This window comes from Pseudopodoces humilis, chromosome 2 (assembly GCF_049639895.1).
Source record: "Pseudopodoces humilis isolate 2021_Gansu_Grassland_sample_001 chromosome 2, ASM4963989v1, whole genome shotgun sequence".
Lineage (NCBI taxonomy): Eukaryota > Metazoa > Chordata > Aves > Passeriformes > Paridae > Pseudopodoces > Pseudopodoces humilis.
This window is the reverse complement of record NC_142201.1, coordinates 60,851,246-60,865,809: the sequence shown is the minus strand read 5'-3', so window position 1 is coordinate 60,865,809 and position 14,564 is coordinate 60,851,246. Positions and strand designations below refer to the sequence as shown.

Genomic DNA, 14,564 nt, shown 5'->3' with positions numbered 1-14,564 from the left:
TAAAATGGGACATTAGCAAATAATTCATGGGCATCGCTGTGTTCTTTCTGAACAGTGATAAATGTCTTTTCTCTGTATTTTTTTTTCAAATTGTATAAGAAAAAGAACAGATTAAGTGCAACATCTTAATAATCCCAGTGCCTGTACACATAGTAAGATTTGCTGTTGCAGGCACCAGTTTTTTAAACAACCTTTGAGGCAAAGATTGTCATTTGTAGTGAGCTAAATCATGAATCTTTGTCATGTACTAGGGAGGAAGTATTTGCCATATCTTCAGAAAGATTCCTTTCAGTGTCTTGAATGCTGATTTAAACAGCAAGATCCCACTCAAACTGAAGGAACTGTGATCCAAGCTACCCCTTCCTAACAGAGCCAAGTATGTTTCTACTTTAGGATTTAAAATTTATCTCGGCTTCTTTGAGGAAATTTAAAAAAATACTCTTATTCATCATGTAGTTATTTCAGTAGGGAAAGTGTCATAGCCCAACATGAAAAACTAACTTTTTAAAATGAACTACCTCATGTGTTTGAAAATGTTGCAGTTTGTGCTTCTTAAATGATTTTCAAAGTCCCTGTGTAAGAAATGTGTCTAATTGGCCTGCATTTCCAAACCTGTTTGTGTTTGCTGATACTCTCAGCCATGGTGAGCAGCTGTCTGAGTAACTCACCAGCATGGAAGAGAGATATGGACTCTAGTTTTTAGCCTACATCATGAGCAGAAAAAAAACTGTCACAAAAAAAATCCACTCAATCTGCCTGGAAGCTGTGACACCAAACAAGAATAAAGGGCATCAGTGGGATTGTTTGTTTGTCTAAGAAGGCTGGATACCCCAGAGCTGTCACTGCAAATGATCACTGGCAGCTCACTTTAATTTAGCATTAAAGCTACTATCCTATTTTGCTGTGGGTGCAGTATGGATCACCCTGCTTTTGCAGAGATATAAGCACATTATTTTGATCAGAACGGTAAGAGAAATAACAGCTAATAATAAATATATAGGAGAAAAGCATGATAGTAGCAAATGTGCTTATATATGCTTATTAAATAAGTTTAATTGAGAGATAAACTATTCTGGATTGTACAAAAGAACACGTTTGGCTGATCGTCAACAAGATGGCTTTGCCGGCTACATTTGAGGTGAAGGTTTTTGCTGATGAGCACAAGATGGAACTTTCAAATTGAGGAACTTCTAGGCCACACTGCTGTAGTTTTGTAGCATTGATTCTTCTTTCAACATGAGATCTACCATGTAGTTTATCTTTTTCTCACCCTTTAGTGACGATGAAAATGGCAAAAACTTGTCTCCAGGAGGAAAGTATCAAAACCTAACTCAAAAATCTTCTCCTGTCTCCTCCTCAGCCCTTCCACACTGTAGGAAATCAGCTGAGACAAATAATTTGAACAGAAATGCATATGGATATATGGACTTATGTGTGGGATCTTATGAGAGAAAGGTAGAGGGAAATATTTCTGGGGAGGAATATCCTATCAGGGATGTTCTGATGAGTGACCAGGAATAGGCAGGTATGCAAAGGTGCAATAAATGTGGGACAAAGATTGAATACATCCAAGATACTCTTGTTTTCCCTTGTACTTTTCTGGCTTTCAGGATGCTTCAGATCTACCACAAGAGTTTCTGCACAATTCTAAGGCCTCTTCTCTCAATCCTCCCTGCTGGTGGCAGGATTCAGTGCAGGCTGTGCCTTGGGGGAGGATTGCTGGGGGTGCCTCTTTCATGTCAGCTGGGAGAGAAAATCTAATGCAGAAGAGAGCTGGAGGAGTATTCCGCAGCTCTTGTGGAAAGCTGGACTTTGGAAATTGAGTCTGTGAGTGAGATAAGAAAGAGAAAAGGAGCTAGAGCTATGACCCCTGGTAAAAAGCAGAGTTTTGTGTGTGCAGATGGAGAGTCTCACACTGCCCCTTGAAACTCTGACAGCTGTGTTTTGCAACAGTGAGTGCCTCTTATTTCATCACTTTCTGAAAAAAATAAACAAGTTTGAAGAGAAGATAGCAGTAAATTTATATGTGCCAGGGAACATGTGTCATGTCACTCTCCAACAGCTAGACAAGTTATAATATAATTAGGAAAGCACTAGTGCATTAACAAAGCAAAGCCATGATGGTAGAAAGTGAGTAAATTTTAGAACTTTCTTTGACTTTCTTGACACCAAATTCACAGTCAAGTTGTTCCTGACTAAATATGTTTGTGAAAGGTAGTTTTGTTCCATGAAATGTGCTTTTTTGTTTTGGGGAAAGGTACAACTATATGTCTATCTATAAAGTGCCATTTCACATCTTCAAGGTTTTCATTGCCTCACTTGCAACAAAGGTTAAACACCACAGCAATGGAGAAAAGTATCAAACAAGGTAACCATTTAACACAAGTCTCGGAAACTTGAGGTTTTAATGGCTTTGCCATTTATTATTTATAGTGCATGGTGGGTGTACACTTTGCCAAGCAATGCATAACAAGGTAGCTCCTCCAGCTATGGCTTCAAAATAAAAAAGAAAATGAAAGAACATCAATATCACTGTGTTTCAATTTAGGAATTATGTTCAGGTTTAAGATTATTTTAGTTCTTCCTTTATATTCCTGTCTAAAAATAGTTTATTATTAGATCTCTTAAAACATCACTGTGGTCATAGGTTCTTCTGGGGATAAGGTCAATTAAGAAGAGGCTTTAGGGCACAGCTGTGACATACTGGTTTGGAAATGATGGCAGGGAAGGGAGTACTTTGTTAGAGCTCTTTTAGTATCAGTTTGCTTGTATTCTCAGCAGCTTAGGTGAGAACCTCTTCCCTTTTTTCCACTAACCAGTAACTCAGCAGTCTTCTGAGGAGGAAAGAGTGTATTTGCACAACTTTATGTTTTGCTTTTGCAAAAGCGGGTTTATGCTGCTTGCCAAACAAGAATGAAGTGTCGCTTCCAGGCAATGTTGTAATTGGATGTCCTGAAGCCATCTGAATCTCAGACTGTCTCAGGGAGTTTTCTAGTTTCCTTCTGAATGTTTATTACCTTCCATTTATTTCTTGTTGGCAGTTCCACTGCCTTTCTTGCTCTGTCCCAGGGAGCTGTCTTCCCCTCCTCAGCATCCTGTGTCAGCATCTAAGCACGTGCTGACTTTCACCTCATTCTCCCTAAGACACTTCAGATCTTTCACTGATTTCCCATCATAGCACGTTCAAGATGCTTCCTCCCAGCTGCTCCTGATCTTCAATATCTCATTTGTGCTCACAGCTAAGCTGTTTGTGTTCAGTCTATACCAAACTCCCTTCTGTCTTGCCCAACCTCTCCCCTGCTCAGCTTTTCTCTTTGCTTCTGGCCGTACATCACTTTGCTCAAAGCCATTGCCTGTTCTCACCACCCTTTGCTCCTTCCTCAGATAGCTCCTCAACAAATGTTCCTTCCAAAGGAGCTCTTTCAACTTGTTCACATTGCTCATCACCATTGGTCATCCACATATTCTCCTTTGCTCTTATATCATCCTCTGCATTTTTTTCTCTGCATCTGCCTGGTCATACTGATTTTTCAAATAGTTTGGAGCAGAGCAGTGCACTGTGTGCTTGCAATGCCTTGTGAGTTATCAGTAATTGGACTATTCACCCAGGATTGTTGGGTGCCCTCTCAATGGGCTGTCCAAAGTATGTTCAGTTTGCACAGGGGGCGGTGAAGTGCTGAAAGTGGTAGAACCCTAGAAGGAAATGGCTCTGCTTTTGGCTGGTTAAATCAGACGAAAATATTGGACTTGACCTCTCCCACTACTATCCAGAAGCATTTTACACCTCTGTGTGCCTAAATATTATATTTTTAATGATCTAAGCATAATAATCTATAATATATTGCATATTATATATTAAATATTAAATATTATATATTAAATATTATATATTATATATTATATATTAAATATTATATATTATATATTATATATTATATATTATATATTATATATTATATATTATATATTATATATTATATTTTATATTTTATATTTTATATTTTATACTTTATACATTATACATTATATATTATATATTATATATTATATATTATATATTATATATTATATATTATGCTTATTTAAGCATTTTTAATATTGGAAGGTGGCTTTTTGAAAGGGGATTTTCTCCTTTTTTTTTTGCTGTGTGTTGCTAAAGCTTTGGACTTCTACTCGCTTGATTTCCTTATGTTTTATTTTTCCTACTTGAACAATTAAAAAAAATGACAGTGATTTTTTGTTGGGAATAACTCTGAAGCCTTTAATCTGAAAATTCTGGTGCCTTTCTGAATCTCACTGTTGTGAAACCACAGTGGGGTATTAATCAGCAACACCCAGAGGAATTAGATACTGGAACTGACAGGCTGAGATCAAGGGGTGTTATGAGGGTGAAACTGTAGGAAAAAGTCTGTTGTGTATTGTGTATTGGAGAAGGCAGTGACCATCCTTCTGTCACCTGAGGACAACCACCCCTCAGGTGATGGAGGACCAGTCCTTGTTCTTGGTGGGCACCTGAGATGAATCTGATTACTCAGCTAAGCATAGGTACCTTCACAACAGTGGATAATACTGACCTAAAAAATTCAAAAGGGGTCATTACAGCAAAGCCCTTATTAGAATAAATGTCCACATGTGTAAACACATGTACTATTAAGAAGATTCTCTGTATTTAACAGATTACTTAATTACATATCAGAGGTCATAACTTCTTACACAGTCTGGAATAGGCCATTTTATGTTGATGGTACTTTTTTCTCAAGGTTACTTTGCAAAAGCATTGTTACAGGCAAAACCCTGTAGTGTTTCCTACCTCTTAAGCCTAGAACAGTGTTCATGCTATTAAAAGTTGTTTTGCAAGTTATATTTCTTGATCAAGTGATCAAGACTAGTAGGACTAGTAGGAATGATCTTGCCGTGAAACATGGATTTTCTGGCTTATAGAATAAGATTTTCATGAGTCCAGGTGCATTTTAGTTAACCCACAATTTGTAAAAACTCACAGCAGGCAACAGGAAAAGATTGGCACTGAGGAATCAGAGGCAGGAAAGATACCAGGACAGACTGAGGGAAGACTATGGATCTAATTTTACCCTTACATACATAACACACATTGCTAGTGGATCATAGGGGTTTTTAGAGGTAGTCCTTGAGAGTTTGGTGGTTAGAACCAGCTGCAAGAGCAACGGCATTATGGATTCTGCTGCACTTCTCTATTTATGAAGGCTGGAGTGAATGAGTAGATTTTTTATTGCTGTCCTCATCTTAAAACCACAGTGATTAGGCAGGGTACATGATACTTTTGGGAGACAGCAGACAAGAAGTTAACCACATGAGATTGCTTTTGGGCTATTTCAAAGCCATGCCCATAGTGGTTTCCACAGACATGAGGAATCAATTCATGAGTTCAGCAGAGCACTGAATCTGAAGCCCAGATAGGCTGCACATAACTGTGTTTTTACAGGAGGCTATAGCAAATCCAATTCTTTTTAAATTATGCAGTGTCAATTTTAGTTTGGGAATGGCATATTTCTGACTTTTTCTTTTCCCCCTCATTTGATTACTGTAGCTACAGCAACCACTTCCCAGGACCAACTCGGGTTTCCATTCTATTCTATTTAAATAGTTGTTTGGTTAATTAATACTTAAAGAGACATAGGACACTACAGTCGTTCTCACAAATATAGAATAATAGATTGTCTGTCTCCTGAACAGCTTCCTCATGAATAGATGCAAGGGACAGTAGGTGCATGAGAAAGCAGATGGGGATAATGTGCATTTTCTGGCAGTGTATTTAATGATGCCATAAAAGAAAGTGAACTTTCCCTTCCTGGTTATTAAGAAAAGTGCCTGTAAAGTGAAAGTCTAATCCTTGCTCCTGTTTTATATCTCTGATGAGAGGAAAGACAGGAAAACTCTTTCTGGCCACACATTCCTAAAGCCACCCAGCCTCAGGCACTAACTTGGACACCTTGGGAGGAAAATCCTTAAACTCCCCACACATCCACGGAGAGAAGTAGCTGACTTTTGGGAAGCCAGGCCTGATGCTCCGAGTACCTTTTGAAGGAGCTTTTCTCCATCCCTCCACCTAAGGGTGAGCAGCCTCCTCATTAGGTACCCAAAGGTCAGTGGTGCAATTGTCCCCTGAGGCTCTGGTTCCAGCCCAGCACTGCTGAAGAAATGACTGGTGAATTGTGTTTCCAAGAGGGAATAAAAGAACCAGCACAATTTAGTTCTTCTTTTCCATTAGAAACAAAAAGTCACCAGAGGTAGGATTTAATTCCAGTTAAATTAGTACAAATAAAACTGTTGTGATTTTGAGCAGAGCCTGGCAAAACAACAGGAGGGACATGGAATTGCATCTCATCTACACAGGATTTTATCCCTTCACTTGATTTCAGGATACAGAGAGGAGCTGGGTTTTCAGCTATGGCGAGCTGCTCCAGAACTTTGAAAACCCCCGTGAAAACCACTGTTGCATCACAGTTGCAAACCCAAAAGGCACCAAATGAAAACAAGTGTCTTCTTCTTGCAGACCTGCCACTGACAGAAGTAAGAAATGGCATCGACAGGACACTTCTCTGAGGAGGAGATGGCAGAGCTCCGGGAGGCTTTCTGCAAAGTTGGTGAGTGCAGCCAACAGCAAAGGCACTGCTGAAGTGTGAACCTGCAGCGAGCTCTTTCCTCATGGTCTGACTGACCGGCCGTGAGGAAATGGAGTTTGCTCCAGCACTGATCTGTTGTGTGACAGCAGCCACAGAAAGCCCTTTTCCTGCCACTGCAGGCCTCCCGATGAAACCACATCAGCTCACTGCGGAGCACTGGCCTCTGTTACAGAGGGGGTGTTGGAGCTCCAGCAGGGTGTACAGAAAAGATTCAAAAGCTGTACAGCAAACCATGTTGGAAATATTCTCAAGTGTTTTCCCAAGAATATTGTTTATTCATGACAAATTATTTGGAAGGCAAAAAGGTTTTATTTTAATGTAAATTGAGTATTCCCTATGGTAGGGAAGAGTGTAGAGAGGACAAATGTGGAAATGGATTAAAAATTTGTAATCTCTTCACAATGACCTTTCAAGCCTCATATTTCTACTGTGTGTTTTCTTTCCAAACCTTTAAACATCTCATCTGATCTGTCTCCTTTAAAGTCACACAGATCCATCACTGTCTACCCAAATTCTAAGAAAAGGTCCTCATGCTTCTCACAGCTCACTTAACTTCTGTCAGCAGATCTATCAGCCTCCCTGGATTATGCACTCATCAGTTGTCCTTGCTGATTCAGGTGGTCATTGGTTGATTTCTGAGCACACAATAGTCTAGGCTGGCAGTCCTAAAAATCTGGTCCCTGTGAGTGTCCCATACAACCAGTGCATTGACAAGACAAATCACAGAATCCTAGCATGGTTTGTCTTGGAAGGGACTTCAAAGATCATCTATTTCCTACCCCACTGCCATGGCAGGGACACCTTCCACTAGATTTGGTTGCTCCTCCGAAAGCTGGAAGGAAGCTCTCATTCCTCCCCCAGGCATTTCCCTCTCCAAGTCCAGATCCTTTTGTTGTATGCCATGGTGAAATGGATAGGATGCTCTTTGCAATCTATTAATCCGTGCTACTGAAGCTGAGAGCTGAGTGTCTTTTTGCAGCATGTTAACAAGTGACTCAAATTGCAACTTACTATGCAGGAAATCAGCAAACACTGCTTTGAAATCACCTCAGCCTCCAGGGTGGGGAAAAGGAGCCTGCAGGAGCAGAAAGACACGGATACTTAAAAGCCAAATATAAATAACCATATATAACTATATATACACTTACCTATGTCATAACCATAGTGTTTTAATGGAAACTCTACACGTAATAAATTCAGTTTGCTTTTTTACCTGTGGAGTTTTTCACTAAGTGGAGCATAATGGATGATGAACTTGTATTGATGATCTTCTCATCAAATACTACCCAGGATCTTGTAGGAAGCTCAGCAGGAATAGTCATGTTAGCACCATCACAGAGAAGCACAGGAGTTCTTATTTTGAGGATGTCCATACACAGTTCCAGCTTACTTCTGATGTTTTTAGATGCAGAAAACAGGCCAAAATCACAAATTATATCTATGGAAAAGTGCATATGTGTATTGTGTCAACTTTATTTTCTTTAGTTGTTCTGTAGACAGGATGTTTCCTCTATAGATGACATTTGCCAGTGTGTAAACCTTGGAATGGCAATTATATCTATTTAAACCTAGCTTCTTAAAGATATTTATATGTCAAAAAAATATAAATTCATCACTGTGAATTTTCATTTGTTAAAAAGTGATTTCAATTCTTTCTTGGGTGTGAATGACACCAAAGCAATTGAAAATACAAGATCTCAAGACAACAAATCTTTGTATATAATGTACCTTTCCTTGTAAAACAGCCTTTATGTGCAGAAAATGTCATTGGGCTGACATAGAATGCAAAACTTTGCTTTAATCTTTGCAGATATCAGCGGGAATGGCTTCATTGATACCAGTGATTTAACAGAGGTGTTGAAGGCTGCCAATCTCCCTCTCCCAGGATATAAAGCCAGAGAGCTCATTCAGAGTCTGACAACCACAGGGAATGGCAGGATCAGTTTTGATGAATTTATTTCAGTAAGTAAGATGTTATTTATTTCAATCACTCAAGGTGATCCACAGGGCACGGCAGAGGCACAAACACAGGGTCTCATGAGCACCTCATTAATCCAATGAGTCTCTTCACCAGAAAAGTTGAAAGCAGAAAGTTTGGTTGGTGCAGCAAGATAAAGTTTTATGTTATACACACAAAAAGATGATGTTCTGGCTAGATGATTACAAAATGTGTAAGCAGATCAAAACTGAAAACTTCATGGGACATTTTTTAATCAAAAACCTTTTTTTTCTGGTCTGAACTGGGTTAAAAGCAAATGCTAAAATAGTGGAATTTCCCTTGGGATGGAGAAGTAGGTTTTTACTTGCTATTTCTTCAAACCCAAATTGGTCTGCTGCAGAGTAACATTTTTGCTACTTAGCTGATCTTTGTTCCCTGATTTGAAAGCATAAAAGCTGAGTATAATCTTGTTGTACCTCAGCAGATACACAGACTGTACATAGAAACCCACTGAAAATACTCTAGCTGCCCTTCTCTATTTATGAAGCAGAGAGAATGTGTCTCCTGGCCAAGGAGTTCACTGTTTTAGCTTTGTTCAATTGTCCAAAATTCTAAAACACTCTCTCATGCTTGAAAGATTTTCCAAGACCTGAAGAGTGATGACGTTGCGAAGTCATTCCGAAAGCAAATCAACAAGAAGGAGGGGATCTGTGCTATCGGTGGGACATCAGAGCAGTCCAGTGCTGGCACACAACACTCCTATTCAGGTAGGTGCAGCTGTCCCACACTGATAGCAGCAAGTGAGCCACAGCTGCAGCAGCACAAACACCTGCCCACCGCTGCCCCTGCTCACCAGGGAGGCAAGGCACAGCTTCCCTGCTGCTGATAACCCATTTCCTTGTACATTTTATCAGGCACTCGTTCTGTAACCTCCCCTTGCAACCAGGTAGTTCCTGACTTTTTCCCATGGAGGGCACAACCCCATCAGGGCTTTTCTCCAGCCTGTTTCTCCGAGCTGGTTGCTTTTGTTGCCTCCTGGGCACAGCCCACTCTGAAGCAGTTCCACAGGGAGGAGGTCCTACCCTTGGCTATCTTCTGCAGGGGCAAGAGTGAGGGACTGACTCTCTCTGGGGAAGGGAGAACAGAGGATGCTTCCAAGGACTCCATCCACCTTTATCCCAGAGGGCACTTCCTCTGAGCTACTGAGAGCCATGGGAGCTGCTGCTGGTACAGACAGGCTAGCTGTGCTTCAGCCCCGTTGAGCTACAGGCACATCTGCCCATTACCCTCTGAATGCTCTTTGCCAGAGCCCAATCCTGGCCAGGCTTTTCTAGATATTCCACATGAAGAGGGTGTAATGTACAATAGGGAATTGTCTGAAGTTATGTGGGATTTCTATTTGGCAGATTAGTACAACAATGCATTCAAATTACGGTGAAAGCACAAATGACTCCTTGTCGCCCTGAAACTTAGAGCCTTCTGATAATGTTCTCACAGTTTTAGTTACTTTCCCATGAAATTTCTATAAACATAAGTTGTTTATCACATTCCTTCTAAGAAATGTCTTTTGATGGACGTTTCACATGACCAGTGTGCTTGGGAAGGTGGTAACTTAATTATCCAATCCCTGGTCATTGTCAAGGATCTATAATACTGGAGCCAGAGAATGAAGTTTCCTTTTTCCTGTTCTGACACTGAGAGGTGTTTGTGTGAATCATTTCATGTCCTTTAGCGACAAGTCCTTGCAGAATTTAACATCTGCACCACACGTTTGAACCACATGGACTTTGTTACCAGTCTCAGTAATATGCCTGCCCTCATGACCCCAGTGAGTGATAAGGGGTGTTGAAGGAGTATTTACCAGCTCAAGCCCATTGCTGTCCCCAGCTCATTTGCTTGTCTCCTGAGAGCCTCTTCCATGCAGGGTTTTGTTGATCAGTCACACTGGTGGGAGAGGCTCCCCCAGGAGTTCTGACTTTGTAAGTAAAATGATGGTAGAGGTACTGCACGGTAAACTGATGGATTTGATGTTGTGTCCACAGAGGAAGAAAAATATGCCTTTGTAAACTGGATTAACAAAGCCCTTGAGAAGGACCCTGACTGCAAGCACGTGGTGCCAATGAATCCAGAAACAGATGACCTCTTCCAGGCGGTCGGTGATGGCATAGTGCTTTGGTAAATAATACCTTTCTTTCTCACAAACGGGAACCATGAGTCTGCAAAAACTCACATTTCTGTTTAAACAGAAGCTGCTGAATTTACATTAAGCTCAGGAGCATTTGCAGACTCGGGGCCTTGATAATACTAGGGTTTTTGTGCTTCTTTTGTCTTCAAAAAATATAAAGCATATTTCATGCTTAATGAGAATTTTTCCTTGCCTCTAGACACTTACAATTAGATGAAGTCAGTGAAATTTGAGGAGCTGCTTGGTTTTATTTTTGCCCAAGGACTTTTGGTGTTTCATACAAAGCGGCACAAAATAGTGAGTGCTTCCACAGACATTTTCTGCACAATAAACTTCTCACACAACTTCACCTTGTGGCATTCTTGGCCTCACACCTACAGTACAATCTGTATGTAGGCCAAAATAAGTGCTTAAGTATTGAGTGTGTGCCTCTGTGTATATATGTAGAAGCAGAGGGTGATTATCTATTTTTGTTAAGAAACTCTCCAGCTCTCAGACTTATCCTGCAATGTAGAGACAAAAGCTATACCTGTATTTTGTGCGCACATAGCTTAGTGTATTTCTTACATCTTGTTATATTTTTCTTTTATTTCCAGTAAGATGATCAACTTTTCAGTGCCAGATACCATTGATGAGAGAACAATCAACAAAAAGAAACTCACGCCCTTCACAATACAGGTACAAAAACACAACAAAATTCTTTGCTTTTCCCCTTAGGATGCTTTCCTGAAATCAATTAGAAGAAAGGCTGGTTCTGCCAGGCAGATTTGTTTGTGGCACAGTGAGATGCTCAGGTCCATGCTATAAAAACACATATAAAGACTAATATTTACATTTCTTTCCAAATAAATGAGCAACCTGACTAACCAAACGCAACAAATAATACTCACCAGATCAGAACTTTAGATACTTCTGTGGTAGATGTCATATGAATGCAAGAGCACAGAAATAATACAATACAGAAATAACACAACGACCAGTCGCAGTTGGAGTAGCTCTCAGAAGACTGAATCCCTCTTTTAAGGCATGACAATGGACTTGAACTCACAGCTGCTGCTGTTGCAGTCTGATTTCCTCACCAAAATATTAACTGTGACCCTGGAAGTACCAGGGCAACATGCCTGAAATCGGACCATTGCTGTTGCATGCCTTTTACAAGCCCGTATTTCACCTTAAGTAAGGAATCCCTCCTTTATTTCTATCACATGCACATGTATATAATTTTTAAAATGGACAAAAAGGGCGTTAATTTTCACTACTTAAAGTTTATTGTGTTTCTCACACAGCAGTATGTAGAGAGATATATTTATATGAACAACATCTATGTACCTGGTACAGAGTATAAATAGATATATGGAATAGATATGAACCTCACCCAGTTTAGCCCTCAGCTACTCTGATTTGATGGAGCATTAGCCAGACTCAAGGAAGCTCAGAAGCCATTAAATTGGATTTTTATGCTGTATACCTCATTTTTCAGTTCTAATCGTTTTGCTCAGCAGCATAACTTAATGATGCAGCTCAGATCAATCCCTGTCACACATAGACATGATTTGATCAATATAGCTTCCACTTTAACTTAACCCTTTTACAGCTGTCTGCTGGAGAAAAGGTAATTAATTCAAAATGTTCCAGTTTTTCTAGCTTTTGAAAATTTACACTATGTCTCTCTCTGCATTTTGTATCTAATCAGATCTCCCTGTCATGACAGCAGTGCTGAAATTCATGTGAGAAATTGCCAATCTGTGTGATAAATTATATTTTCCAGGCTTCTTTGCCTGCTTTGCTTGCCCTCTGTTTACAAAGCCACCTTTTAGCATAGCGTAGACCTGAGGATCAGGTTTTCTTATTCCCTTTCTTTTAAATGGACAGGAAATGGCAAAGGAACATAATGTTTCTGAAATACCAGTTTTATTTCTGCCTGTCACTGTGAATCACTGAATCCCTCAGCTTCCTCTGCACACTCCCAAACCAGGAGTCCGTGTTCCAAAGCTCAAAAAGAAAATGTCCAGATATTACCAGTTCTGACCTTGACTGAACTGCAAGGCTAAAAACTCATCAGGTGTATTCATACTGACTCCTGGAACAGCGTGCTCTTTGCAAACACTGCCAGCTAGCAACTTACTTGTACCTTAGGTATCAGAGCTTTTGCAGTGTGCTTAGGGAGAGGTGAGCCTGGAATATCTGCCAGTTGATGGGGTTGTAGCTCCTTTGTGTGCAGGACTGAGCAGAGGAGAGTTTGCCCCATGCTGAAACTATGTCTGTACTTGAGCCTGAGCTTAAGCATTAGCTCCAGGGAGAGCCTGGCCCTGGTAACCAGGATTGAGCCAGGACACCACTGTGATTGTAGATGTATGCTCTGAGCTCCAGTGCTTTGTGACATGACATTTTCCACCTCTGCCAAAAAGAGGTCCTTTCTGTCTTTGTGTTGAGACCCAGAATCTGCCTGTAATCCCCAGGAGCGTCTTCATTCCCCTGCCCCCTGTGGCCAGACATGTATCCTGGGCTACATCAGAAGAACTGTGACCAGCAGGTCAAGGGAGGTGGTTCTGTCCTTGTATTCCACTCTGGTGAGCACCCAGAGCACCCAGAGCTGGAGCTCTGCCTCAGCAAAGACATGGTTCTGTGTACTTAAATGCATTTACAGTGAAGCTGCCTGCAGATTTCACTCGTTTTGGTTGTGATACCTTCCTGTAGTCTCAGCTCTCAAGTTCTGCATCATTCAGAAGTTCTCCTCTTTCCCTAGGAAAATCTGAACCTGGCCCTGAACTCTGCTTCAGCCATTGGGTGCCATGTTGTTAACATTGGAGCTGAAGACTTAAAAGAAGGGAAACCTTACCTGGTTCTGGGTCTTTTATGGCAAGTCATCAAAATTGGGCTCTTTGCCGACATAGAGATCAGCAGGAATGAAGGTATGTGTGGCTTTTCCTTTCAGTGCTCCTCTGTTATCACTGCAGAGTCTTCAGGATAAAGCTCTTAAAAAAAAAAAAAATTGATTTTAATTTTTTTCTTCAAGTATTTGTTGTCTGTTTTCATGACTGGTCTAAGTTTCCTTGCTTTTCACAAGTTTCAGCACTCAAAAGTCCAAGGTTTTATGTAGAGTTGTGTGTTCAGAGCCTTTTCATACGCGTTGGGTGAGGAATGGTGGTCTACATCCAAGAATATTGGTGTTTTGGCACTAAATCTGGGATAAGAGAATCTGCATTCAGGAAGTTTGGCTCCTTCTTGCTCTTGATTGCCGAACATCTTTCTTTGTGAAATCATAATTATAGAATCATAGAATATTTTAGGCTGGAAGGAACCTGTGGAGGTGCACTTGGAGATCTGACTCAGCCATCCAGCTACCTGCTTTCAGCAGTACAACATCTTATGTATAACATCTTAAGGTCAGATGAGGCTGCTTAGGGTCTTTTCCAGTGTTTTCTGGGCAGCCTGTTCCAGATCCCAACCACTCTTGCTCTGAATTTTTTTTTCTAGTTGGAATCTAGTTGGAATTTCCCTTCTGGTGCCTTGTGTCCACAGCTCCTCATCCTTTTCACGTGCATACTGGAATAATTCAGATCTGGCCCCTCTGTAATGGTTGAAGACAATACTTGCTCCCCTCTCAAATCTCTTTCCAGGCTAAACAATCCCAGTTTCCTCTTCCCTTATATCACACACTTCCATCCAAACTCCGTTTTTGTGTCCTTCCACTAAACTCACTGCAGTTTGTCAATATCTCTTTTATATTGGGGAGACAGAAACTGGACACAGCATTCCAGGTGTGTCTCACCAATGC

At 40.6% G+C, this 14,564-nt stretch overlaps 1 protein-coding gene across 2 annotated transcripts in view; it reads left to right on the top strand.

Annotated features, from left to right (window-relative positions):
• LCP1 (lymphocyte cytosolic protein 1) overlaps positions 1–14,564 on the top strand; it is a 48,364-nt gene that overhangs the window by 20,899 nt on the left and 12,901 nt on the right. For both annotated transcript variants that reach the window (XM_088051974.1, XM_005516370.3), the window contains exons 2-7: positions 6,533–6,623; positions 8,473–8,624; positions 9,239–9,368; positions 10,644–10,776; positions 11,383–11,464; positions 13,533–13,698. In XM_088051974.1, the coding sequence (XP_087908100.1) occupies positions 6,557–6,623; positions 8,473–8,624; positions 9,239–9,368; positions 10,644–10,776; positions 11,383–11,464; positions 13,533–13,698 (730 nt within the window). In that variant the 5' untranslated portion in view covers positions 6,533–6,556. The remainder of the gene's footprint in view (positions 1–6,532; positions 6,624–8,472; positions 8,625–9,238; positions 9,369–10,643; positions 10,777–11,382; positions 11,465–13,532; positions 13,699–14,564) is intronic.